Below are 27,772 nucleotides of genomic sequence, written 5' to 3' on the forward strand. Positions count from 1 at the left end.
AACATAAACAGCAATATGCAGTTAGAGTTTCACTTATACGTCTATTAAACTCCACAGAGAGGAGGAGAGACCAACAACATCTTCCATAAACGTTGTCAATTTGTGAGTTTGTGTCGCTGTCAACAACAGACTGAGTGTGTGTCCTGTAATTATAGTGGCTAAAAAGTTGCCCAAAAAAAGTATTTAACTGCTCCCTCTAGCGGACACATAGGAGTAAACGTTGTTGAATTCGTTTCATTTCAACAGCAGGCAGCCGAAGCAAGGCTTGGCGGAATGGTCGGCTGCCCAGATTACAATAATTTTCATTATACATTTAATGAACCATCATCGCCATCCAAACACAACTGTGCGTTTGATAAATTTGTCTTCTGTTTTGGCGTCAAGAAGAGTGAGAAAAAGCGCCTTGTTCTGGAGTCTGACCGGTATAACGACACAGATGGGACTGCACCATATAACAAGCAACGACGTTTCCCATTTAACGTTTTGGATGAATGCTTCAACATAAGAATTGTAACTGAGTTAACACGAATAAGGGACATGTTTCATATTATTTTATTGACACGTTTCGGGTCAATGAATGTTTTTCCCAAGTGAAAACATGGCTAGTCAGCTTCAGCTAGCTAACTCGCTAAAAGGCTAACTGCATCAGTCTGGAGCAGGGTTGAGATGTTCGTCTAAATTTGGACCGAAGCTAGCTAATCCAGGTAGCTAGCCAGCCACTGACAACGTTTCTGTGACAAGCTGTCAAACCGATTGTATGTAGGATTATTTTTATATGGTGATTATTGATTGTGCGCGTTGGGAAAACTTGCAGATCGAAACTTTGATCACATTTGCTGGCGGAGTTGTGGAAACCAATGTTTCATCGACATCGCAAAGTTAGCCTTCTCGCTACCAAACGTGACTCTACTATCCTCGACCAGTCAATGGAATTCCGAATGAGTCATTTCGGGTGTTGTCCTCCAAAAGTCGAAAAGCAGGAGGACAGCTTCTAGAATCCTACAAAAGCTGATTTCTCATCCCGCTACACGTGGGATGAGACCTATATCGAAAGGAATCAAAATTGAATGTTTCCAAACATGGGGTCTTTAAAAGCACTTCAAGAATGGTGTCGGATACAATGCGAGAGTTACAACGATGTAGACATCAAGAACATGTCATCGTCTTTCCGGGATGGCTTGGCATTTTGTGCCATAATCCACCGATATAGACCGATTTGATGTAAGTATTTAGTTACTTTCAATAAACTTTGAAAAACGTTCTCCACTTCTTCCCATGCCTAAAAAAGATGATGTTGTCCCTCTGAAACAATAAATATTTTGAAACATAACACGCCAGCAACAAAGAGTGGGTTTATTTACATCAGGGCAAAATTATAAAATAATGGAACTCACAAACTCATCAAGAATTTAACAATTTGTTGCTCCAAAATACGATCACTAAGTACAATGTTTCAACGTGCTGTTACACTGTAAGAACTGTTAACAACAGAACTAACGTTATCTGGGTGCTGAAACTTAGATACCGTAAATGCGTGACTGCTGATTTCACTGTAATCTAATCCTAGCAGAACACCCAAGTACGCTCTGTGTTCCTGGTCAAACTCTAGGCTAAATTAACTGATCTAGTTCTTGCCTAGTTAAATAAATAAAAATCTAGCCTGTAACTAATAATAATATAATGGGGTGGCAAGTTGGTGCTCTCAGTCAGAGCCAGACCGCCTTCAGAATGATGTAGCCAGGGAACTAAGTTTGTCTTCACCTTCACATAACTGTGGAACGGAAACCTTTGAACTTGATCAAGATCATGTCACTTCAACATGACACTAAATATAGGGAGGGTGTGCCCTCTAGCTTGTGTTGCTGTTTATCATTTTGGCACCAGTGTTAGTGTGCACAAAGATGTGTTTTGCTAACCTACATTGCCTTTCGCCACAACAATCAGTGTTCCACCAACAACGTTGATGTGAGCTATTTACAGCCAGCAAACCTAGGCCTGACTTGTAATCCAGGCGTCGTTGCAGAGACTGTTTCTAAGCAGCATTAGAAAGGGGAAACCAAGGGTAAGCCTAGTGTGCTGTATCTAATGTGGGTTGATGGGTCTGGCCCTGTCTGTAACAACACACCCCTTTTCCTGTGTGAGACTCACACACACTGCAGTCGAAGAACAAGGGCACAGTTAGGGCCACAAACTAAGTGCATTAAAATGATTGTGATGATGGGCTGCAAGGAGGAGGAAGATGGTAAATAGAACTGCCTTGGCTGAGAGTAGGAGTGAGCAAACGATGATGTCTCCCATTCAATACAGTACAGATGATTCAGGTACAACCATGCACCTCGTACTGTAACTCTTGTGTAAAGTAATGTCTTGCTACTGTACAGCAGATGTCACATGTTCTGTGTCCATGTCCTTCAAAGTGTGTGAAAACCAAGCCTGCATGACCTGCATGCAGGATCTCATACACACTGCACCAATACTACCCACTGCACCTATCCTGGCTTGTGTGTGTGACAGGACATGAGATCACACGAGCGTGACTTAAGCATTCAACTACTACATACAGTAGAAAGGGAGTGAGTGAGTGCAAATGACACCAGATATGTTACAATACATCTTTCTCTATGGGTCAAAGGCTGAAGATCCAGCTCTACCTCTGTCTCCTGAGCTCAGAGCTATTTGGCCAGGCAGCCTCATCAGCCAACCAGCAGCGCTGCAGTGGCCTGGCCTCTCTGTGACTGTCTTCAGTCTGATCCAGACAGACAGGCCGTCAGGGTAATCTGCAGCAAGGGGCCTCCTCCTGCCAACCTGCATTTAGCTCTCATGCTACTCTAGCCAGCCGGTGTACAGTACTGCACAGTGATGCTACTCCAGTTCTTATCTCTGACAGCGTTCAGCACGCCACTGTACTATACAAATGGCTTATCTGACTGAAACCTAGTAATGTCATTCAGGATCAGACCAGGTCCAGTTCTCTCTGATTGAAACCTAGTAATGTCATTCAGGATCAGACCGGGTCCAGTTCTCTCTGACTGAAGTGGCTCTTGGTTCAGGGTGAATAAGCAGGGGGATTAAACAGAAGCTATAAGCCTGACCAAGGTTGGGTAGCTGCAACTTGTATTATTTCCTCAGTACCAACAATAAGCCTTATTCAGTAGATCCATCGATGGGTTCAGACAGATTGGCCCATATCAGTTATTATTCTGTCACTATTGACCTCAGTTTCATGTGATTTCGGTGCCACTACGGTCTCCTCATGTCAGACGTGTTTTGTTTGATCTGTCATCCTCCCCTGCACATGACGCTAGTGGCCTCCGTATTGTCTCTCTTTTCCCCTTTTGTGTATTTCACTTCCCGTTTCCACCCTGACAACGGTGTTCTCTACCTCTGTGTTTCTCAGTTGAACCTTTCTGACGGGTGGAAGTTAGTTTTCTCCCACACCGTGCAGCTCACCCACCCAGACGGTTCAACGTGTCTCCTCTTTTCTCTTTATACTGTCCACGCAGCAACGTCACCACCAAATATGCTGAGGACATTTGACTACATGCTGTGTTTTGTTGTTAACCACCAGAGCATGTAGCTTAAAGCAGACCATGTAGTTTGTTGGCAGCGACACCAAGTCCACTCACACACAGTACAGGACTTAATCGTGAGGATGGTTGTCCCACCGGTGGCGATGGCAGGCCCCTCATCGAAAATCAGCTTGTGAGCAGGGCAGTAATACTTGTTGGATTAGGTTCTCAGTGCTTCCATGTCATGGTCTGCAGTGTTTCTCCCCCAAAATGTGCAATGCTTGCAGAAGGAGTGGATTAAGTCGGTCTGGAACTGTTGGCAGAGAGAGAAATGTGCTGTTTTTCCAGTAAATTTCTTGCAATTCTATACATTTTTCCATGGAGCCGAGAGAACATTTTGCAGTGTGAAAATTCATTTCCTTCAATTATACACATTTTGCCATGGCTGATTCTGTGTTTTTATGCCCAAACATTATAACAAAATCAATCAGGGCCCCATGTACCCTAACCCTGTGTGCTCCATCACTGATCCAGCCATGCCAAAAATACCCCCATCTATTGTTAGTATAATTTTTGTTTCTCCCTGACTGTTTAGCTTTTATTGATTTCTTGTTCTCAAAGATTATATTCTAAAAAAAATGTGATAGGTCAATTATTTTCTACATTTTTGTTGTTGGCAACAACAGTTTAGCTGCTGCTAAATGAGTACAGGGGAAGCATTGGTCTGTTCTGGTCTGTTGAAGCATTGCTCTGTTCTGGTCTGTCGAAGCATTGCTCTGTTCTGGTCTGTCGAAGCATTGCTCTGTTCTGGTCTGTCGAAGCATTGCTCTGTTCTGGTCTGTCGAAGCATTGCTCTGTTCTGGTCTGTCAGGCTGTCAACTGTTGAAGCACTGAGGGGCACCACTCCAGTGTTACTCAAGGAGGATTTGGCAGTGGCAGTTGCTGCACTTTGCACAACTTTGAGTAATAGCAGACTGGGCTGTAGCATTAGAGCTTTAGCACCCGTAGGCCTACAGCAGAGTGGCAGTGTGTGACGTAGCGCTAGGTCAGGACGGCTACGCTAAGTGCATTTGGGGCCATGGGAGTTAGATTAGGGGGAGAACAGAGCTCACTTTGTGCTATGGGCTGCCTCATACCAGTCTGTGGGCTGGCTGTGCTATAGGTAGCCTCATACCAGTCTGTGGGCTGGCTGTGCTATAGGCAATCTAATACTAGTCTATTGGCTGGCTGTACTATTTTATTTATTTATTTATTTTACCTTTATTTAACCAGGGAGGCAAGTTGAGAACAAGTTCTCATTTACAATTGCGACCTGGCCAAGATAAAGCAAAGCAGTTCGACAGATACAACGACACAGAGTTACACATGGAGTAAAACAAACATACAGTCAATAATACAGTATAATCAAGTCTATATACAATGTGAGCAAATGAGGTGAGAAGGGAGGTAAAGGCAAAAAAGGCCATGGTGGCAAAGTAAATACCTATAGCAAGTCTGTGGGCTGGTAGTTTTGCAATGGAAGAATGTGCAAAGTAGAAATAAAAATAATGGGGTGCAAAGGCAAAATTAATTAATTAATTAAAATTAAATACAGTGGGCTGGCTGTTGTTTAGGCAAATTATACTAGTCTATGTGGTGGCTGTAATCTGTAGCTGCAGTCTCATAAAGTCTGTGGGCTGTGTTTCCAGTTTCAGAGATTTTTGTGTTTTTTCCAGTCATTGGCAGCAAGGAGAGGCGGCCAAACCAGTCTGTTTTGGGGGTGACTAGGGCTATACCTGCTGGAGCGTGTGCTACAGGTGGGAGATGCTATGGTGACCAGCGAGCTGAGATAAGGGGGACTTTATAGCAGGGTCTTGTAGATGACATGGAGCCAGTGGGTTTGGCTATGCTATAGCGAGGGCCAGCCAACGAGAGTGTACAGGTCTGGTGGGTAGTATATGGGGCTTTGGTGACAAAAGGCAGTCTCATACTATTTGTCTGTGGGCTGGCTATTTTGTAAAGGACAGTCTCAAAGTCTGTGGGCTGGCTGGATGGTCAGTCTCATACTTTGGCTGAGTGAAGGATGCTTTGTGCTAATAGGAAGCCAATTCTAGATTTAACTGGATTGGGATGTTTGATGTGTCTGGAAGGAGGCAGTCTCAACCAGACACCTAAGTATTTGTAGTTGGCTGTGCTAAGTCAGGCAGTCTCATACTATTGTGTGGGCTGGCTGGCTAGGCAGTCAGGTAGCTATCTGTGGGCTGGCATTTAGTTTTGCTATAGGCAGTCTCATACCAGTCTGTGGGCTGGCTATGCTATAGGCAGTCTCATACCAGTCTGTGGGCTGGCTGTGCTATAGGCAGTCTCATACTATTATGTGGGCTGGCTGTGCTATAGGCAGTCTCATACTATTCTGTGTGCTGGCTGTGCTGGTGAGGTTTCCTGTATCCAGACTGAGAACCAACAGGTTGGTGTTTTTTCTATTTCCTTTCTTTAACAGAGCAGAGACTTTGCATCCAAAAGCAACACTCAAATGTTCTAGGATGCGTCCCAAATCCCACCCTATTCCCTACATAGTGCACGACTTTTGATCAGGGCCCATAGAGCTCTGGTCAAAAGTAGTGCTCTACATAGTTCCATTTGAGACACAGACCCAATTTTACGGCAGGATGTTAACTGGTGGGAACATGAGGTTTAGTTCCCTGCTCCAGGCCCAGTCAACCAGCCACCTACTCATTACTGCTGTGTTGAGCCAACCTGCTGTCCTTTCATCACAGTGGGGTTCACCCATAAAACACTGATGTTGATGGGTGCTGTGGCCCCATTCTCAATGAAATATAGAGGTAACTGGTTGTGTATGGCCAAACACTGTCTGCCATCACTCAAGTCTTTTCAGATCAAACCAACTAACCCCACCCCCCAGATAGTTAGGCCTGTCATTACTTAGATGCACTAAGCAAAAATTGCTCCGCCATTTCCTGGTTGCTAAAATTCTAATAGTTAGCCTAATTTCAGTTTGTGTGACAAAACAAACAGTCATTGTGTAGAGAATCATTGTACCATCTAAACCACTTTGAAAAATATTTTCCATAACCCAAAATATAGTATTTTCAGCTGTTTGAAGCTGGTGTACAAAACCCAAAGTAAAAGACGCAAAAACAAAACTTCAGAACGGAAGCATAGAAATAGCACTTATAGAACATATCTACCACTTCTTAGACATGCTTTCAATGGGAATCAATCTATAACTGATCTATAACTCAAATTTCTATGTGAATTTGGTCGGGTTGCTATATTATAGGTTATTTCTGGTCTGGTTAGATGCTCACCCTTTTACCTAACAATAGCAGTGTGATCTCTCATAATTTGACCGTAGTCTTGTGATTGTATCTAATGATTTAGAGTAGGTTATTTGTTTAGATTTTAAATGTTGTCTTTTTCCCCCCTGTCATTCTAGAGACTTTGACTCCCTCTCCAAAGAGAATGTCTACGAGAACAACCGTCTGGTGAGTCACTAGAACACATATCCCTTCTCCACACACGCAGACACACTCTAATAGCCTTGGCCTAGATGTAATGATTAGTTGTGAACCAGCTAGTGACTTCATGTTGCCGAATACTGTAATTAGCTGTGACAAGTCAGTCATGGTCGTTACTCTGGTTCCCTTCTCTGTGTCTGTGGTATGGTATGTATTGGGTGAGTTCTGTAATGCTAGAATACAGTGTAGCCAGGTGTAGGCCTACTAGTGTCTATGAGAGGGTGAGTGTTGTTTTGGAAGGTAATAGAGATGAGTAACAGATGTCACTTGGGTGAGACAGTGGAGCAGTGTCTGCAGTTAGTTAGTCAGCTAACTATAATACATTTTCATCTGTCTGTTTCATGTCTGTCTATGTCTGTCTATGTCTCTATCTGTCTGTGTCTCTGTCTTTCTGTGTCTCTGTCGGTCTTTCTGTGTCTTTCTGTGTCTCTGTCTGTCTGTCTGTCTGTAGAGAGTCTAGTCTGTTCTATCTCTGTCTCTGTCTGTCTCTGCCTGACATGGTCGATAGTTGTTTATTGGTTCCTGCCGGAGCCTGACATGAGAAGGGGGGAGTGAGAGCAAGCAAATGAGGACAGGAAAGAAAGACAGAACAGTTAACCAAAGGGAGGATATGAAAAATAAATAGTCCTCCGCTATAGGGTTGTTTGTAGCAATCATTTAAATAACAAAGCCATATATTTGTTTATCAACAACTGCAAAGGTGCCAAAATAACATTGCCCTGAGGTTGAGTAGGCCTTGGTTAGCCTACTTATAGCAATCCTCAAACTGAGCTTGAGTGTTGTCTACTGAATGCCACTAGTTACATTTCTTTCCAATTATCCAAGAGCTATTTCAGGGTTGAAGCAGTTGGTGGTCGACATAACTGTTTGTTTCACTGGCAGCATATCTGTGAACATCTGCAGTGTTTCCCTGTAGCTACAGCATTAGCCTGAGTTAGCCCGAGACAGCCTAATCCTGAACCCAAACACGCAGCATGTTGGGTATCTGTGAACATCTGCAGTGTTTCCCTGTAGCTACAGCATTAGCCTGAGTTAGCCCGAGACAGCCTAATCCTGAACCCAAACACGCAGCATGCTAAACTAAAGCTAGGTGATTAACGTCCAATCACTGTCTACACGGTACATTTCAGTTGTTCCCCTGCGTTTGTTTACCATTGTTTCTCAGACTTATCTGACTCCTGATAATCCTTGAAGGTTTTAGTCATCATGGGACGTTCTGTTTCGAGTTAATTGTCAGAGTTGATCTTGCTGCTGGGATAGCATTCAGCTCAACTACTGTCTGCAAGCTGTCGTTGTTTTGACTGATATTACATTTGATGAATATGTCTGTTTTTCACATGCAAAAACAGCCCCCGTTCACTGGTTTGTTTAAATGTACACCGTTTGTAACAGTTTGTTTACATGTACACAGTTTGTTTAAATGTACACCGTTTGTAACAGTTTGTTTAAATGTACACCGTTTGTAACAGTTTGTTTAAATGTACACAGTTTGTTTAAATGTACACCGTTTGTAACAGTTTGTTTAAATGTACACAGTTTGTTTAAATGTACACCGTTTGTAACAGTTTGTTTAAATGTACACCGTTTGTAACAGTTTGTTTACATGTACACCGTTTGTAACAGTTTGTTTACATGTACACAGTTTGTTTACATGTACACCGTTTGTAACAGTTTGTTTACATGTACACAGTTTGTTTAAATGTACACCGTTTGTAACAGTTTGTTTAAATGTACACCGTTTGTAACAGTTTGTTTACATGTACACAGTTTGTTTACATGTACACAGTTTGTTTAAATGTACACCGTTTGTAACAGTTTGTTTACATGTACACAGTTTGTTTACATGTACACAGTTTGTTTACATGTACACAGTTTGTTTACATGTACACAGTTTTGCATCAGTAACCCTGTTTACTGAACAGCTGCCAAGTGATTGTATTATCCCCAGTGTTTTGTAACCTGATCAGCTCTGCGTCCCAAATGGCACCTATTCCCTACATATTGCACTACTTTTGACCAGAGCCAAATGGACCCTGGTCAAAGTAGTGCACTATATAGAGAATAGGGTACAATTTGGGGCAGAGAACTATTAAGGCTTTAATTTCCTCAGTGGAATTTTTCATTAGGCAGATGGTTATCCAACCGACAGTATTCTGGCAGGCTGTAGCATTTAATTATGACCAAATAACACAGAGGTTTTTGAAGCAGGGGGTCAAGTATCAAAGTGTACACAGGCGTGTACACACACACACACACACACACATAAAATAACTGATGTCTGTTTTCACATTGTCTTTCTCCATTCTTTCCTTCCCTCCCTCCCTCCCTCCTCTAGGCGTTTGAGGTGGCGGAGGAGGAGCTGGGAATCCCTGCTCTGCTGGACCCAGAGGACATGGTGTCCATGAAAGTGCCTGACAGGCTGAGCATCATCACCTATGTCTCCCAGTACTACAACTTCTTCACCAACAAGTCCCATGGTGAGTAGTACAGCTCTTACTATTTGTCAGAAAGGCATATTTGTTCTACATATTATAGTTCTATCTGAATGTTCCACAACGATCGCTTACTGACCGGTGTTCCAGTACTCCTGGGCCTTTAGTACACAGCTGTAACCTAAACGGTTCGCTGGCTGGATGAGAAGTGGTCCTGTGTTATTAGATGCGACAGTATCACTGACAGGCCATCACTGAGTCACTACTATACGATGGCATTTGTAACTGGTCTCTCAAAAGGCCCTCTGGGTTTTATAGTGCTCTGACGCAAATGAAAATATCTACAGTTAGCCAATGCATAAACTCAATTAGAAATTGACTGATACCATCTCCCTCTCCTTAGCCAACCCCCCCTGCTTGAAGAGGTCCAGTGGTACAGGCCACATTGAGCCGGCCCAGAAGAGACCGGTGGCCCCTCTGGAAGACAAAGTGGTTGAGCCCGAGGTAAGGGCTATGATGGTATCGGGAATCAGATGATGCATGAATACATGTGGTAAAGAGGTCAATGGAATGCGACCAAAACAATGGAATTGCCATGGAAACGCGTAGGGGAAAGGGCCGAATCTCCTCATTGCCCCGCAGCAATATTAGCCTACATTTAGGCTATTGTTTATATGTGTTGCTAGCTTCCAACCAGAACATTAAGCTAGCTAAGACCGACAACACAATCAAACAGACTATACGGCTACAAGTAGTGAATGGCGTTACAAACAGACTACACTAAACAAGTTAAATCTCTTACCTGTGTTGAAATGTTTTCCACACACATAGCTAGCTACGTGTAGCCTACTTGAACACCGGCTCCCCACAATTCCCCGCTGTCCCACGCAGAATAGCCTGAAGCCAAAGGGCTCTTCTCACAGGCTCTATTTCCCAATGTGGGAGCACTGCGAACCGTAGGTCGGGATTTCTGACCTGGTGTGTTATTTCTGTATAACAAAACTCCACGACAAAGTTGCCTCTTTTACACTGGGGGTCAATGGGAAATAATGTTTTCCTTGTTATTACGTGAATATTGACTTGTAATATGCAGATATTCTGGATTTACGGATTGTGTGTATGATGTCATTCACACGATTCTAATTCTAAGCCTTACTAATTTAAACTAATGGCTGCGTGGACCCCAGGAAGAGTAGCTGCTGCTTTTGCAACAGCATATGGGGATCCTAATAAAATACCAAAAATACGACATTGATTTAACTTTTATTGTACATGCATGATAACTATAACCAATTCATTGTATTTGTTTAACATAACAGGGAAACTATTTGTGCTGGTATTTTGGCATTGGACAAGACCCGGACAATCACTCAAAACGTGTTCTATAAAACATTGACTGTCACAGTATCAGGTGTCAAAGCTAACGTATCAGATGCATGAATGGATTGTTGTCTGTCTATGGCATCTATTGGTGTGACCGTATGGTAGAGGTTGGGTACTAGTTGGTGTGCGAGTGTTTCGATAGAAGTCACGTTGTCCGTTACATCAACGCGGTACGGGATTGAGTAATTCTATTGACTAAATACATGTTTAGTCTAAACTGGTAGGATAGGACATCTCAAAAATATATCCTATAAGAGAGTATTGATGTGGACTATATCCTATAAGTTTAGCCTCCATTGCTTTTCTTTTAAAGATAGCCTTTGTATCCTGTCTCTCCCCTTCTTCTGCATTCCATTTCTTCAACTTCCTCCCACCGCCCCCCCATACCGGCCTCCTCCCTTCTTCCGCATTCCCTTTCTTCGACTTCCTCCCACCACCCCCATACCGGCCTCCTCCCTTCTTCCGCATGCCCTTTCTTCGACTTCCTCCCACCGCCCCCCATACCGGCCTCCTCCCTTCTTCCGCATTCCCTTTCTTCGACTTCCTCCCACCGCCCCCCATACCGGCCTCCTCCCTTCTTCCGCATTCCCTTTCTTCGACTTCCTCCCACCGCCCCCCCATACCGGCCTCCTCCATTCTTCCCCCTCTTTAGACGGAAATCCACTCCTCTCCCTACTCTTCCTCCTCTTCTTCCTCTTCTTCTTCCTGGCCTCTGAACTCCTCCCCTCTCTCTGGTCCTGAGCCTAGACAGTAGGATGGGTGGGGGGCTAGGGGGATCAAAACCGTTAGGTCAGTCATTTTGAACTTTAACCTCTGTACATAGTTAGTGTCTATTTCACACTTGTTTTATACTACTAACGTTGTGTGCCAAGTTTGAACACTTGCTGCTAACCCTTTGACTTTTAACTCAACCTAAAAACACCTGCTAGAGTTTCTAACCTCACTAGTACTGGTGTTCTACTAGACTTTCCTTGCTAATTAGCGGCTGGTTTGGACCTTTACTACTTTTCCACTTAATACATATCACTTTTTAATATCAAGACAATGTTTTTCAGCGATTATAAAATACATGTAGCTAGTTAAGGCAATGACTCTAAGCCGAGGAGGCAATGGAAATATAACAGACTGGTTGTAGCTAGATAAGCAGAATGAATCCTCCACATCCTCGATCCTGACTCCATGTTTGATCTCCCCCCACCTCCCTCCCCCCTATCCTCTCCATCTCCCCCATCCCACACCCCCTCCACCTGCGACCCTCACCCCCTGGCCACCTGCCTGCCACGCCTGTGCTAGCTGAGCCTACCTGGTCCGATGGGTACAGACGGAGGGGTACAGGCGGGGGTGAAGCGTAGCACCCTCAGCAGCAGCTGCGCCGCCTGCCAGAGGCACGTCCACTTGGTGCAGAGGTTCCTGGTCGACGGCAAGCTCTACCACCGCAACTGTTTCAGGTGAACACCCGTTCAGTTACTGCATATCTGGTCTGCACAGCTACTACAACATACTGCTGAGTCTCTTTACTGTATAATGATTCAACACTGCTGTTCCAGTGACTCAAAACAGACCGTTTATATCCTCTGTTGACATGTATTTCCAGAGTTTAGAGAGATTCAACTTATTTTTTTACAAGTGTTTAAACAATGTGCTTACCACAGGGTTTGTCAGAGCCTATTTCAGACTATAGTCTGAATGTTGCCTCCTGCTCTCCTCTCTCTCAGGTGTAGGGAGTGTAGCAGCACTCTGCTGCCTGGGTCCTACAAGCTAGGAAACGAGGTCGGCTCCCTGGTCTGCACGCATCACTTTGCCAGGTCTGCCTTAGCCAATCAGAACGGCCGACCGGACCTAAGCAAGCGACCGACAATGGTTCCATCCGTCAGGATTGGTCGACCCATGCTGCCTCAAACTTCTCCTCCTTCTGGGAGGGACCAGGCGGCAAAGACTCTGGCTCAAGAGACTCCGCCAGCAAAAGAGACTCCGCCCCAAGAGACGCCCCCAAGAGACGCCCCCAAGAGACGCCAAGAGACGCACAAAAGAGACGCCGCCCCCCAGAGACGCCACAAAGACGCCAAAAATGACACTCCGACAAAATGACACTCCGCCACAAAAAGACACTCCGCCACAAAAAGAGACTCCGCCACAAAATGAGACGACAAAAGACTCCCGCCACAAAATGAGACACCACAAAATGAGATGCCACAAAATGAGACGCCACAAAAAGACACTCCGCCACAAAATGAGACGCCACAAAAAGACACTCCGCCACAAAATGAGACGCCACAAAAAGACACTCCGCCACAAAAAAAGACTCCTCCCCAAGAGGGCGTCACCAATGAGGATTACACCCCCACACCAACCAATGACTCTGACTCTACACCATGTCCTATCTCAACGACAAAAACAGACTCTTTGAAAACAGAGAACGAGAGGGAAGACGGTGCAGGAGAAAGAGAGGTCAAACCTCCACCCTCCGTTCCTCCCAACCCTTTCGATGACATCGAGGAGGAGGGGGAGGAGACTCTGACAACAGCCAAAGACACAGCCAATGGGGTTATCCCTTCTACACCTGTCAGTCATCTAGGACTAGGGGACAGTAAGCCAGTCCCCATCCCTCGCCGCTTGTCACAGCCCTCCCCTCCACCTCGTCCCGCCCCCAGGGTCCGCCCACCCCGCGTTGACAACCTTGCGGTCAATGGTGAGTGGTCGATTAAGGTGATTGACAGCTGAAATAAGTTAGTGCTATTTGCTACTGTAGATCCTCAATTGAACTGTGAACTCCATCCAAATATAAAATATATGAAACCTCTTGATTTTGACTCTCAGGTGATCGTGGTGAACACAGGAGATGTCTTCCTCCAGCTCCCAGACCTCGAGGAAGATCCCACTCCCCTGGAAGGTTCAGTATACTGACTAACCTATCTTTACTAGTCGACAGTGATTGGCCTACTTCATCTGTTTCTCTCCCAGTCTCTGTCCAGCAGTATTTGTGTGTTAATGCATGTTGATGTTTTCATGCACTCATCTGTCTTTGTTGTTTTGTCTCCCCCATCCCTTTCTGTTTCTGTCTCCCCCACTCATCCTGTCTCTCAGCTCCAGTCTCTCCAGCGACGCCCCCAAACCCCCTAACCCGCCCTGGCTGGCCCTCGTCCAATCCCAAGAACCCAAGAAGAAACCAGCACCTCCCCCTCCCCCTGGAGTAGCCACACCCCCACACACTGGTTCATTATCTTCTCTAAAAGGGGTGGGCTCCAGACCACCCACGCCCCCTGCACCCGCCAACCCCTTCGATGAGGAAGAAAGAGGAGGTGGGGTCAGGGGAGGGGTCAGTAGGAAGTTTGGTTTCTCCCACTGTGGTGGTGAGTCATCCGTGGTACAGCATCTCCCAGGCTGACCCAGACACGCCCCCCATTGGGGGTATTTCCTCCCGCTCTGCAAGCCCCAATGACTTCAGGTGCAAGAAACGCCCGGCGCCCCCAAAGCCTGTTCCAAAGGCCCCCGGCTCTAACTCAGGTCAGTGGGCCTTGATGGCAACAGGATATGATAGAGGTTGGTTAGAGAAGTGGTTCCCAGACCGGGGACCTAGGACCTACCCACAGGGGTACTTTAGAAGACTTATCAGACCATAGACTGCCTGGTAAAATGTACTTCAGGGGTCCTCTGGGCAGAGCAAAATTCAGTTGGTGGTAGTAACCAAAACAGGTTGGGAACCACTGGGTTAGAGCATTGGACGAGTTGTAGCCACTTCACCTCAAATCATGTCGATCATGTGTCTTGTATGTCCTGCACAGCGCTGTGGTTTTGTTGTCATTTTGAAAGTTACCATTTGATGTGTATACATGGATGTTCACAATGTTTTTCTCTCCATCCTCCTCCCATCCAACTCTACTTTGTTTTCCATTTCAACTTCTGCTTCTTTTTTCTGTTTTCTGATATCACTTCATCCCTCTATTTCTTCAGCCCTTCCTCACTCCCAGCCCTCCTCTTCCTCTCCCTCTCCAGCTATTAGCATAGAGAGCCTATCCTCTGCCTCCGACCATAGCTCCTCCCACCCAGCTTCCCTAGGGGGTGGGGCCACGGGCGATCAGGACAACCCTTTCACCAAGAGCGTATCAGAGCCCTCCATCTGTGGGCCCTGTGGTGGCTCCACCCCCTCCACCTCAGCCAATCGCCTCTCTCCGAGCCCCTCCCCTCCTCCCCAGCCAGCCAATCCTAGCTCGGCTCCGGCCACTCCGCAGAGCAATCGGAGCGCCAGGCCCCCGCCCCCAAGACCTCCAACGACACCCAGCCCCCTGGCAGCATCAAGTGCTATCCCAGTTCCACCCCCCAAGGTAAGGGATTCTGGACCTTTCATTTTTTTCACCATGTAAAAATACATGAACTGCACTACTAACTTCCAAGAACCTTTTAATGATACAAGATATTCAATGTAATGAGCTTTTATACCTAACTAACAGATACTATGATAATTATTTAATACCTTGATATTCATCTCTTGTCTTCTTCTCTCTACTTCCAGCGGACTTGTAAGGAAAACCCTTTCAACAGGAAAGCCTCTCCCTCCCCCGTAAAACCAGACCCCCTAGAGTGTCCCTCGCCCCGCCCGGCCCCCCGCCCCTGGACACGGCTTCCCCCTCATCAAACGCAAGGTGAGATTGTGAGGACACCACAGTCCGCTAAAGTTTGTAATTCAATGAGTCACTCGAGGATTCAGCATCAGACAGTCCGAGTCTTTTTTTTTAATGGAATGTGTTGACAAGCCAGCAACAGTCTACTATTACTGCCATTACCATAGGCAACTGTATTGGTTATAGTTTGACTAGAGGCACTAATGTTTTCAAAGGAACAACTCAATCTGGATGTAAATAATGTGAACTGTAGCATATTGTATTGTTTTAAGATTGCAATGCTAGTGTGTTTTTAAAGATTGCAGTGCTAGTGTGTTTTGGGATGTGTGTGTGTTGTCCAGGTGCAGTCAGACCAGTACATCCCAGCTGAGGACATCCATGGAGAGATGGGAGAGCTGGAGAAACAGCTGGATGAACTGGAGCAGAGAGGAGTGGCTTTGGAGAGAGAACTACGCGATAACCCCAATGGTAAAACTATAATCTAAACCTCTCATGACTAGTCTTATGATATAGGGAGGTTGCGTGGTCCCAGATTAAGCCTACCCCTGGACGAAGAAGCATGTTCAGTTGAGAGTCTCTATAAAAATGTTTGGTCCAAATCAAATGTTATTGGTCACAGACACGTGTTTAGCAGATGTTATTGCGGGTGTAGCGAAATGCTTGTTGAAAATCCTGAGGCTGCATTCTCATTTCAATAGTAAATAGTTTAATCTTCAGGTCAATAGCCTAATAGTCAGGTCAATAGTCTAATAGTCAGGTCAATAGTCTAATAGTCAGGTCAATAGTCTAATAGTCAGGTCAATAGTCTAATAGTCAGGTCAATAGTCTAATAGTCAGGTCAATAGTCTAATAGTCAGGTCAATAGTCTAATAGTCAGGTCAATAGTCTAATAGTCAGGTCAATAGTCTAATAGTCAGGTCAATAGTCTAATAGTCAGGTCGATAGTCCAATAGTCAGGTCGATAGTCCAATAGTCAGGTTAATAGTCCAATAGTCAGGTTAATCTTCAGGTCAATAGTCCAATGGTCAGGTCAATAGTCTAATAGTCAGGTCAATAGTCTAATAGTCAGGTTAATAGTTAATAGTCAGGTTAATAGTTAATAGTCAGGTCAATAGTCCAATAGTCCAATAGTCAGGTTAATAGTCTAATAGTCAGGTCAATAGTCTAATAGTCAGGTCGATAGTCCAATAGTCAGGTTAATAGTCCAATAGTCAGGTTAATCTTCAGGTCAATAGTCCAATGGTCAGGTCAATAGTCTAATAGTCAGGTCAATAGTCTAATAGTCAGGTTAATAGTCAGGTTAATAGTTAATAGTCAGGTCAATAGTCCAATAGTCCAATAGTCAGGTTAATAGTCTAATAGTCAGGTCAATAGTCTAATAGTCAGGTCAATAGTCTAATAGTCAGGTCAATAGTCTAATAGTCAGGTCAATAGTCTAATAGTCAGGTTAATAGTCAGGTTAATAGTTAATAGTCAGGTCAATAGTCCAATAGTCCAATAGTCAGGTTAATAGTCTAATAGTCAGGTCAATAGTCTAATAGTCAGGTCAATAGTCTAATAGTCAGGTTAATAGTTAGGATAATAGTTAATAGTCAGGTTAATAGTTAATAGTCAGGTCAATAGTCCAATAGTCAGGTCAATAGTCCAATAGTCAGGTCAATAGGTCAATAGTCCGGTCAATAGTCTAATAGTCAGGTCAATAGTCTAATGGTCAATAGTCTAATGGTCAATAGTCTAATGGTCAATAGTCTAATGGTCAATAGTCTAATAGTCAGGTCAATAGTCTAATAGTCAGGTTAATAGTTAATAGTCAGGTTAATAGTTAATAGTCAGGTCAATAATCTAATAGTTAGGCCAATAGTCTTAATAGTTAGGTCAATAGTCTTAATAGTCAGGTCAATAGACTCCATTTTGTTGATCCCTGCCTACAGACAGAAACTAAAACAAGAGGCTCCCACGCTGAGGTCTGTCCAACGCTGGTCCGACCAAGCTGACTCCACACTCCAAGACTGCTTCCATCACGTGGACTGGGATATGTTTCGTATTGCGTCAGATAACAATATTGACGAATACGCTGATTCGGTGTGCGAGTTCATTAGAACGTGTGTTGAGGATGTCGTTCCCATAGCAACGATCAAAACATTCCCTAACCAGAAACCGTGGATTGATGGCAGCATTCGCGTGAAACTGAAAGCGCGAACCACTGCTTTTAATCAGGGCAAGGTGACTGGTAACATGACCGAATACAAACAGTGCAGCTATTCCCTCCGCAAGGCTATCAAACAAGCTAAGCGTCAGTACAGAGACAAAGTAGAATCTCAATTCAACGGCTCAGACACAAGAGGCATGTGGCAGGGTCTACAGTCAATCACGGACTACAAGAAGAAATCCAGCCCAGTCACGGACCAGGATGTCTTGCTCCCAGGCAGACTAAATAACTTTTTGCCCGCTTTGAGGACAATACAGTGCCACTGACACGGCCTGCAACGAAAACATGCGGCCTCTCCTTCACTGCAGCCGAGGTGAGTAAGACATTTAAACGTGTTAACCCTCGCAAGGCTGCAGGCCCAGACGGCATCCCCAGCCGCGCCCTCAGAGCATGCGCAGACCAGCTGGCCGGTGTGTTTACGGACATATTCAATCAATCCCTATACCAGTCTGCTGTTCCCACATGCTTCAAGAGGGCCACCATTGTTCCTGTTCCCAAGAAAGCTAAGGTAACTGAGCTAAACGACTACCGCCCCGTAGCACTCACTTCCGTCATCATGAAGTGCTTTGAGAGACTAGTCAAGGACCATATCACCTCCACCCTACCTGACACCCTAGACCCACTCCAATTTGCTTACCGCCCAAATAGGTCCACAGACGATGCAATCTCAACCACACTGCACACTGCCCTAACCCATCTGGACAAGAGGAATAACTATGTGAGAATGCTGTTCATCGACTACAGCTCGGCATTCAACACCATAGTACCCTCCAAGCTCGTCATCAAGCTCGAGACCCTGGGTCTCGACCCCGCCCCTGTGCAACTGGGTACTGGACTTCCTGACGGGCCGCCCCCAGGTGGTGAGGGTAGGCAACAACATCTCCACCCCGCTGATCCTCAACACTGGGGCCCCACAAGGGTGCGTTCTGAGCCCTCTCCTGTACTCCCTGTTCACCCACGACTGCGTGGCCACGCACGCCTCCAACTCAATCATCAAGTTTGCGGACGACACAACAGTAGTAGGCTTGATTACCAACAACGACGAGACGGCCTACAGGGAGGAGGTGAGGGCCCTCGGAGTGTGGTGTCAGGAAAATAACCTCACACTCAATGTCAACAAAACTAAGGAGATGATTGTGGACTTCAGGAAACAGCAGAGGGAACACCCCCCTATCCACATCGATGGAACAGTAGTGGAGAGGGTAGCAAGTTTTAAGTTCCTCGGCATACACATCACAGACAAACTGAATTGGTCCACTCACACAGACAGCATAGTGAAGAAGGCGCAGCAGCGCCTCTTCAACCTCAGGAGGCTGAAGAAATTCAGCTTGTCACCAAAAGCACTCACAAACTTCTACAGATGCACAATCGAGAGCATCCTGGCGGGCTGTATCACCGCCTGGTACGGCAACTGCTCTGCCCACAACCGTAAGGCTCTCCAGAGGGTAGTGAGGTCTGCACAACGCATCACCGGGGGCAAACTACCTGCCCTCCAGGACACCTACACCACCCGATGTTACAGGAAGGCCATAAAGATCATCAAGGACATCAACCACCCGAGCCACTGCCTGTTCACCCCGCTATCATCCAGAAGGCGAGGTCAGTACAGGTGCATCAAAGCTGGGACTGAGAGACTGAAAAACAGCTTCTATCTCAAGGCCATCAGACTGTTAAACAGCCACCACTAACATTGAGTGGCTGCTGCCAACACACTGACAGTGACTCAACTCCAGCCACTTTAATAATGGGAATTGATGGGAAATGATGTAAATATATCACTAGCCACTTTAAACAATGCTACCTTATATAATGTTACTTACCCTACATTATTCATCTCATATGCATACGTAGATACTGTACTCTATATCATCGACTGCATCCTTAGGTAATACATGTATCACTAGCCACTTTAACTATGCCACTTTGTTTACATACTCATCTCATATGTATATACTGTACTCGATACCATCTACTGTATCTTGCCTATGCTGCTCTGTACCGTCACTAATTCATATATCCTTATGTACATATTCTCTATCCCCTTACACTGTGTATAAGACAGTAGTTTTGGAATTGTTAGTTAGATTACTTGTTGGTTATTACTGCATTGTCGGGACTAGAAGCACAAGCATTTCGCTACACTCGCATTAACATCTGCTAACCATGTGTATGTGACAAATAAAATTTGATTTGATTTTGAATAGCCTTAATAGTCAGGTCAATAGCCTTAATAGTCAGGTCAATAGCCTTAATAGTCAGGTCAATAGCCTTAATAGTCAGGTCAATAGCCTTAATAGTCAGGTCAATAGCCTTAATAGTCAGGTCAATAGCCTTAATAGTCAGGTCAATAGCCTTAATAGTCAGGTCAATAGCCTTAATAGTCAGGTCAATAGCCTTAATAGTCAGGTCAATAGCCTTAATAGTCAGGTCAATAGCCTTAATAGTCAGGTCAATAGCCTTAATAGTCAGGTCAATAGCCTTAATAGTCAGGTCAATAGCCTTAATTGTCAGGTCAATAGCCTTAATTGTCAGGTCAATAGCCTTAATTGTCAGGTCAATAGTCTTAATAGTTCATAGTCAGGTCAATAGTCTTAATAGTTCATAGTCAGGTCAATAGTCTAATAGTCAGGTCAATAGTTTAATAGTTAATAGTCAGGTTAATAGTTAATAGTCAGGTCAATAGTCTAATAGTTTGATAGTCAGCTCAATAGTCCATATTTGTATCTATAGTATAATATTATCCATATACTCATGGTGGTGTTCCTGTTCTAGATGAGGAGGAGGAGACTTTGCTGGTGGACTGGTTCACTCTGATCCATGAGAAACACCTGCTGGTGCGCCGCGAGGCTGAGCTGGTCTACACGTACGTACCAGAGCCTCACCAGAGCCTGTGCTCATTGGCCCATTTAGTAGCTGTCTCTTTAAGATTCTCACACGATTTATTTCCTCTTGACAGGGCCAAGCAGCAGAACCTAGAGGAGAGGCAGGCTGATGTAGAGTATGAGCTGAGATGTCTTCTTAACAAGCCAGGTGTGTGATCTCACTTCCTGTTTGTGAATGGCATCATAGAGCACAAGGCCCTTGCAGCTACCCGGGATGGGAGGCTTGTTAACTGAAGTCCTGATTCCATTGTTGGACTGAATTCACTGAAATGGAACGGGGTCCAGAAAAGAATCCACATTTTAAGTCACTGCGTTACTCTTCATTCATCCTCCCCTCTTAATCCCTCCATCTTGTAGAGAAAGACTGGAATGAGGAGGACAAGGGCAGGGAGCAGGAGCTGATGACAGAGCTGGTCACCGTCATCGAACAGCGGAACCAAATCATCAACAACATGGATCAGGACAGGCAGAGGTAATCAATCACCTATCATCTACTGTCTCATGACAGAGCAGGGTGGACTAGTAGATGTCTGTTTTTTTGGTGATCTTACTGTGCTTCTCCAACAGGGAAGAGGAAGAGGATAAGCTGGTGGCGACCATGTTGAAGAGAAAAGGTAAGACGAGACAAAAGCTTCATGTTTTGTTAGAACTCTCCCTTTCATCTTTCTTTCCGCTCAAAGTATTCACGCTTCTCGTCCATGTCTCCGTCTTCCCCCTCTCTCTCTCTCTCTCTTCTTTCTCCATCTCTCCCTTCCTCCAGACTTCCAGAAGGAGCCAGCAGCAGAGGGCGAGCAGCAGCAGCAACAGAAGAAGAAGAAGAAGTTTAAACCCATGAAGGTTCTGAAGAGGTTGAGTGTGAACCAAGGAAAAGGTGGCAGCCCACGCAAGGAGATGGCAGAAAAGGACAAGAGCTGAACACGGTATGGAAGGAGGGAGGTGGATGATGGATGGAGGAAAAGGAAGAGGGATACCATCCTTTACAGGGGGACATATCAGATGGAAAGAGCAAGGAAACGGCAGATGAAAACAAAACACAGTGAGAAGGAAAAACAACCCAGGATTCTCACAGCTATGTGAAAGACTGTAATGTGTGCAGCCTGCAATTTGCTCCTCCTTCCTCTTACTGTAGCATATCCTTCTAATCGCTCCTCCCTACCAGAGTATGTGAGCAGAGTTAAGCGGTTGGAAATCCGGCTCGTGCTGGCGATCCACCTCTTTTTCAACTGCTCCGCTAAAAAACCTTCTGCGCTCGCAGGGGGAAAAATGGCCACTCCAAATTCGCTCCATTCATTAAAATCACAATTTAACCAACACCCATCTATTTTTGTGACTACCTTGACTTACCATTTGGTATTCACGTAATGAAACCAAACCATATGATTTGAATTAAAAGTATTTGAATAAACAAATACGTTGGAATATGCCAAGCCTATTTCTTTTAGCATGTGCATATGGTAAGTACACCATCATTCTTACGGGATGCGTGTCTTTTCAGATTCCACGATTTGATTATTTCGTTGTGGACGCTACATCGCCGCAATCCCTCTCTTGCTCTTGGTCCTCATCTTGTAAGTCACTGTGATTTAGCACCTGTGTGTTTTAGCAGTTTCTTTATGAAAATATTTAGTGAACACCATGACAGTAGCTAAAGTAAGGGGCTATAGCAGCACACAAGTAGACTGCAGATGCATGCTGGGCCGGGCATGCCCTGAGCTGGTGAAGTGAGCGCTACTGGAACGAAATTGGAGCGGGCGAGAAGGCCGACGCTCTAGCCTTTGAGAATCTCGCTCCGAGGCTCCAGTCAAATTGGGATCGCTCCACTCCGCTCACATACTCTGCTCCCTACCGTAGCTCCTCGCTCCACTCCGCTCACATACTCTGCTCCCTACTGTAGCTCCTCGCTCCACCCCGCTCACATACTCTGCTCCCTACCATAGCTCCTCGCTCCACTCCGCTCACATACTCTGCTCCCTACTGTAGCTCCTCGCTCCACTCCGCTCACATACTCTGCTCCCTACCGTAGCTCCTCGCTCCACTCCGCTCACATACTCTGCTCCCTACTGTAGCTCCCATGATGCTCTTTCAAATACAGCCACTCCAATGCGTTCTGTACTGTGTATATATTTGAAGTTGCCTTTGTGTGAAGAGAAAGTTAAGAGAACTCAACTGCTTTAAGACTAAAACCTTAAAAATCTGAAGACTGAATTGAAGAGGAGGTATATTTTCTGTAGCTTTGAGGTTCAGCGCAAAATGTGGTTTCTTCTGTCCCTTTTCATTATTACTTTGCACATTGTGACCCAGGCCTTTTTTAAATGGGCTTTTAACAAAGATATAAATACTATGACTGCAGGTTTCTTACCATTCATCAGTCTCTTATCATGGTAGGAACTAAGGAAGAACACTCCCTCATCTCCTGCTTATTCAGTGGTCCTAAGGTTTCCCCTTTGTTCATGGACGCTGCCTATGTCTCATTGTCTGTAGATTGGATACAGAACGAAGAGTTGTGTGAGTCTGTCGGTTGTCTGGTTTGAGTCTGTGGTACTTCTGAACTATTGTGAATCTATTTTAAAAGAGAAACCCCGTTGTTGTGAGTAAATACTGCCAGTTAAGATGGAGTAATGACAACCCAAATAATTACTCTAGCTTTTAGCAAAATGGTTATTTCTTAACTAGCTACTTACCATGTTTTCCAAATCACTGACTATTGTACTGTAGATATTATATTGGACTGTAGATATTATGTTGGATAATCACAGGTCTGAGAATGAGACATAAGACAGACAGGTAAGAAATAGTTGAGATGAAATGTAAGTAATGACTTGAAACAAGGAATGTAAAGCAGTGTATTTGACTAACATAGTTGTATCATGACAGGTCACTGACTTAATAGTATTACAGAATCTGACCAGATTTACAACCGAAACAAGTGTGAACAGTTCTAGGGGCTACATTATACAATAAGGATATATGCATGCAGTGACTGTACAAACTTTTAAGAACACCTTCCTAATATTGAGTTGCACCCCCTTTTGCCCTCAGAACAGCCTAAATTTGTCGGGGCATGAACTCTACAAGGTGTCGAAAGCATTCCACAGGGATGCTGGCCCATGTTGACTCAAATGCTTCTCACAGTTGTGTGAAGTTGGCTGGATGTCCTTTGGGTGGTGGACCATTCTTGATACACACAGGAAACTGTTGAGCGTGAAAAGCCCAGCAGTGTTACTGTTAACACAAACCGCCACTTAAATATTTTCTTGCCCATTCACTCTCTGAATGGCACACAGACACAATCCATGTCTCAGTTGTTTCAATGCTTAAAAATCCTTCTTTAACCCGTCTCCTCCCCTTCATTTACACTGATTTGAAGTGGATCTAACAAGTGTCATCAATAGGGGATCATAGCTTTCACCTGGTCAGTCTAGGTCACGGAATGTTTTGTACACTGTATATAAATTCCGTAGATATCTTTTTAACAATGTAGCAAACTGTTAGTACCTACCAGTTGATATCAGTTTAACTGTTTTGGGAAAGTCTGCAAAATATGCAAATATTTTTAATTTATATATTTTACAATGCCTTTGTTTGACTCTGTACACGCTGTCTAATTCCATTGAGTTTTGCCTTAACTTAGAATCTGCTGTCAAAGTCGATAGTACTATGAGATCCGTTTATGTTAAGAGTGCCCTTATTTAAATGTATTCGTCAATAAGTCTCGTTTTTGTCCGGAGTTAAAAGGAATGTCTTGTTATATATTGTCTAGTACACGATCTTGTCTTCCATTCAAAATGGCTGCTTGTCTGTGTGTGTGTTTCTGCCTCTTCTTCCTATTTAAAAACTCACACCAAGGGCTTCTGTAGAGCTATGTTGAAACATGGTCCTAAAGAAACAACAGGATCGCATTGAAATCTGGGAGACTGAGAAATAAAACATATTAATGCCACTAAAAAGATGTGTGGTCATATTTTAATGTACAGTACAATGCTTTTTCACAGTTTGACAAGGATGCATTGGGGTCTTCCCAGCAACATTTGTTACCATGCCATAATTTGAACAAGCATTTATGCACAAATGAAGACTAGTTTCCAAGTTTGAGTTCAGAATTCCTGTGCAGTGTATTTTCTGTAGGAGAGTATTAGCAGTATAGTAGATCCATTCAGCAGAGTCAGTAGATGAGTATTCCTCTCTGTCACTCAGTCTTCTTGTCTGGCATAATGGTCCTCAGCTCTGCACTGCGGGCCTTGTCAATCACCTCCAGCTCGCGGATTTTCTGGAAGGCGAGGAGACACAAACAACCGTTTAAAAATGTGTCAGAGAGCGAGTGTACCTGTGTGTGTTATTTCACATTATGTTCAAGTGAATCAGTGGAACTGTACAATGTAAATACTGTTGTTTTTGGGTGTAGATGATTTTCTTAAAGACATTCCTGTGACATGAGGTATATCAGACAACTTACCTGTGAGATCTCTGTGTTGATGATGTTGCGATACTGCTTCCCTTTCCCCAGGGCTGTCATCTCCTCCAGAAACTCCTTCCTCTCCTCAATCTTATCCAAAACTAGGAAAGAAACACAATCCGTAGAAAACTTGCAAAGGAGAAACTCCTTAATCAAACACTGTGTTGGGACGGGGTTACAGTAGGTTGGGGCAATTAGTTTAGTAGAGTCATATGGAACTGAATTGAAATGAGGGGAAAGTTATGTAGAAAACATGTAGGAGAGCCAGAGATGTGGACGACATGTTTCCCCATGGCCAGAAAGCAGTAACTCTCTCTGCGGTAAACCTCACCCTCCTGGAAGCGGTCCCTCTCCTCCTCTGGGCCCTGGTCCAGGGAAATGTTCCTGGGGCGACTGGGTCTGGGTTCCTCCTGCCCCGTAGCTAGAATGTTCTGGAGCCTCCTCTTCTCCTTCTCTAAATCTCCTTACAGGAGAAGTGAGGGAGAGAATGAACACACATACATCTCTTATCCAGATCTCTCATAGAAGGAAAGGGGGATACCTAGTCAGTTGTACAACTGAATGCATTCAACTGAAATGTGAGAGAACTACTGTAAAAGAGGGCTCATACACACAGGCCTAAATTACTTTTTTTTATTTTATACAAGAACAGTGGTACATTTGTTCCCAGGTGTCCCTGACCAACTATCAGTGAACTAGTTCTGATATCAGGAGAACAGGGCCTCCATCTTTAGAAATTCCAAGCATCTCGGATGGTTGAAAGGTAGTAGAGCTGAAGCGGAACACGTACGTGTGGCACTGGGGCGGAACCTATCTCTGGTGTAGTTGTCCCCAGAACTACAATTGTCAGCGGTGCACCCCAGGGGCTTGGCTGGAGTGCGGTTTGTGCTATTTTTTAAGACTTTGGGTTTGGGCAGTGAGGGTGGAGCAGATGATGTGGGGTTGCAGGTCAATGGCAAAGCTGATCCCTCTGAAAATGCAGACAAAAAAACATAACATCTTACCTTTGTTTGGCAAAATTATTCATAAAACTTAAATTAATGATAGGACTCAAAATAGAGCAACAGGTGTGGAGGAAGTTCAAGCAGTAAGTCAACATTACTTTCCAAGAGAAGATGGATAACAAACATGTGACACTCACTCTTAAGTTTGTCATTGAGCTGTCTTTGCTGGAAGTTGGTGAGTCTCGACTCTTGCATCATTACTGTGAAACCAGAGCACAGGTAGGCTTATTGTATTTGTGTGGTTCTAACGCTCACACACACACAAAAGAGATAAACAAAACCCCACATTTCAGTATGTCCTGAATCTCCTTGCTGTACTGGGTCCTTCTAGGACAGTTCCACAGACCTCCACCAGCTTGATCACGAGAAGACGTCTCCATCTGCAACGAATGACGGAGAAGTTATCTAAAGCCAGCTGGCTAACGTTAGCTGCTGCTGAGCAAAGACCATGGCAGATAGCAAAACGTTGCATGCTAGGAAGCTAAGATACCCAAACTGCAAACATTTAATATATTTATCAAGACATAACTAAACAGTGTTGTATTTCTTACCATGGATTTCTAATTTTCAACTTTCTTGACGCTGCACCATTGGATAATGATGGCAGTGTTTCTTCCGGACATAACTGGCGGCTGCCATAGAAACCATAGGTCTTAAAGCCACGTGATGAGACATTTGGCCTTGCAGTACAACATTGACCCACTAGAGAGAAGCAAAACCACAGATAATTGTACAAAGCATATAGAGCTATGGATAAAGGAGGTGTTCATTTTTGTGCAATAATGTGTTTGTGAATATAACTTATATTTTAAACGTTTAAGAATGAACCTTTTTTTTATGTATTGTGTTTTCTATTTGTGTTTCTTGACTCAAGTATCAACTGTGTAGAGCATGGCACATGATTTATCAATCCAAAGAGTTTGGGTATCAAATGGTTGTGAGACTAACTAGCTAAAACATCATTTTTTTTACCCCATCATCTAGGTTGCTGACTGCTGTTGAATGCTTGAATCCATTAAATTTCGTAGCTGAACTGTGAAGTGCGAGGAAAACGTAGCGAGGGAGGGAGACTGGGCATGAGGGAGTAAGTTAAGGCAGGGCATTTATGAAAGGCCATGTGTAAAGTAGGGTACTGACTGACTGTGGTAGCTATTGGCCTTCTCACTGGTCCTCTCCCCTTCTAGCTCCCTCCCTCCCGCCCTCTCATGTTCAATGGTTCTCTTTGTCTCTCTGAGTAACATGCAGCCTCAGCCGATTAAACGCAGCGAATTAGCAGTCAATTTTAGCTTGCCACACACACAAACAGAAATTAAACTGCTTAGGGGAAGGGTTTGTGTTGTGGGACAGAGATCTTGTTGTTGTAGCACTGACTACATGGCAGTGATTTGATTTATTAGTGATGTTTACAGTGCATTTGGAAAGTATTCAGACCCCTTGATTTTTTTTTTCAAAAATAAATACTTTACAACCTTATTCTAAAATGGATTAAATCACCCCCTCCCCCCTCATCAATCTACACACAATACTCCATAATGACAAAGCAAGAACAATTTTTTTGCAAATGTATTAAAAAATAAATGAAATTACATTTACATTTACATAAGAATTCAGAGCCTTTACTCAGTATTTTGTTGAAACGCCTTTGGCAGCAATTACAGCCTTGAGTCTTATTGGGTATGACGCTATGAGCTTGGCACACCTGTATTTAGGGAGTTGTTTCCATTCTTCTCTGCAGATCCTCTCAAACTCTGTCAGGTTGGATG

At 44.4% G+C, this 27,772-nt stretch overlaps 1 protein-coding gene and 1 pseudogene across 2 annotated transcripts; one reads left to right on the top strand and one right to left on the bottom strand.

Annotated features, from left to right (window-relative positions):
• Positions 1 to 211: 211 nt before the first annotated feature.
• Positions 212 to 24,499, top strand: LOC112230091 (annotated as a pseudogene).
• On the bottom strand, positions 24,488 to 26,700 carry lg32h22orf23 (linkage group 32 C22orf23 homolog). 2 transcript variants are annotated; one of them, XM_024396392.2, is made up of 7 exons: positions 26,561 to 26,700; positions 26,296 to 26,389; positions 26,147 to 26,209; positions 25,796 to 25,975; positions 25,337 to 25,468; positions 25,006 to 25,106; positions 24,488 to 24,819 (listed from the first exon to the last, which is right to left on the bottom strand). In XM_024396392.2, exons 1-7 carry the CDS (start codon positions 26,561 to 26,563, stop codon positions 24,739 to 24,741), a joined length of 654 nt encoding a protein of 217 aa, XP_024252160.2. In that variant the 5' UTR covers positions 26,564 to 26,700; the 3' UTR covers positions 24,488 to 24,738. The 2 variants fall into 2 exon arrangements, with proteins under 2 accessions (XP_024252160.2, XP_042166571.1); XM_042310637.1 differs by lacking the exon at positions 26,561 to 26,700 and having other exon boundaries at positions 25,796 to 25,973.
• Positions 26,701 to 27,772: the final 1,072 nt, after the last annotated feature.

Source organism: Oncorhynchus tshawytscha, linkage group LG32 (genome assembly GCF_018296145.1).
Source record: "Oncorhynchus tshawytscha isolate Ot180627B linkage group LG32, Otsh_v2.0, whole genome shotgun sequence".
Classification (NCBI taxonomy): Eukaryota; Metazoa; Chordata; class Actinopteri; order Salmoniformes; family Salmonidae; genus Oncorhynchus; species Oncorhynchus tshawytscha.

Excerpts from the sequence above, each read along its gene's own strand:
- lg32h22orf23 (XM_024396392.2), bottom strand. Across the intron at positions 26,210-26,295 it reads GATTCAGGACATACTGAAAT|TAATGATGCAAGAGTCGAGA; the intron begins GTGGGGTTTTGT and ends CTGGTTTCACAG. Across the intron at positions 25,976-26,146 it reads GCTCAATGACAAACTTAAGA|AGGGATCAGCTTTGCCATTG; the intron begins GTGAGTGTCACA and ends CTGCATTTTCAG.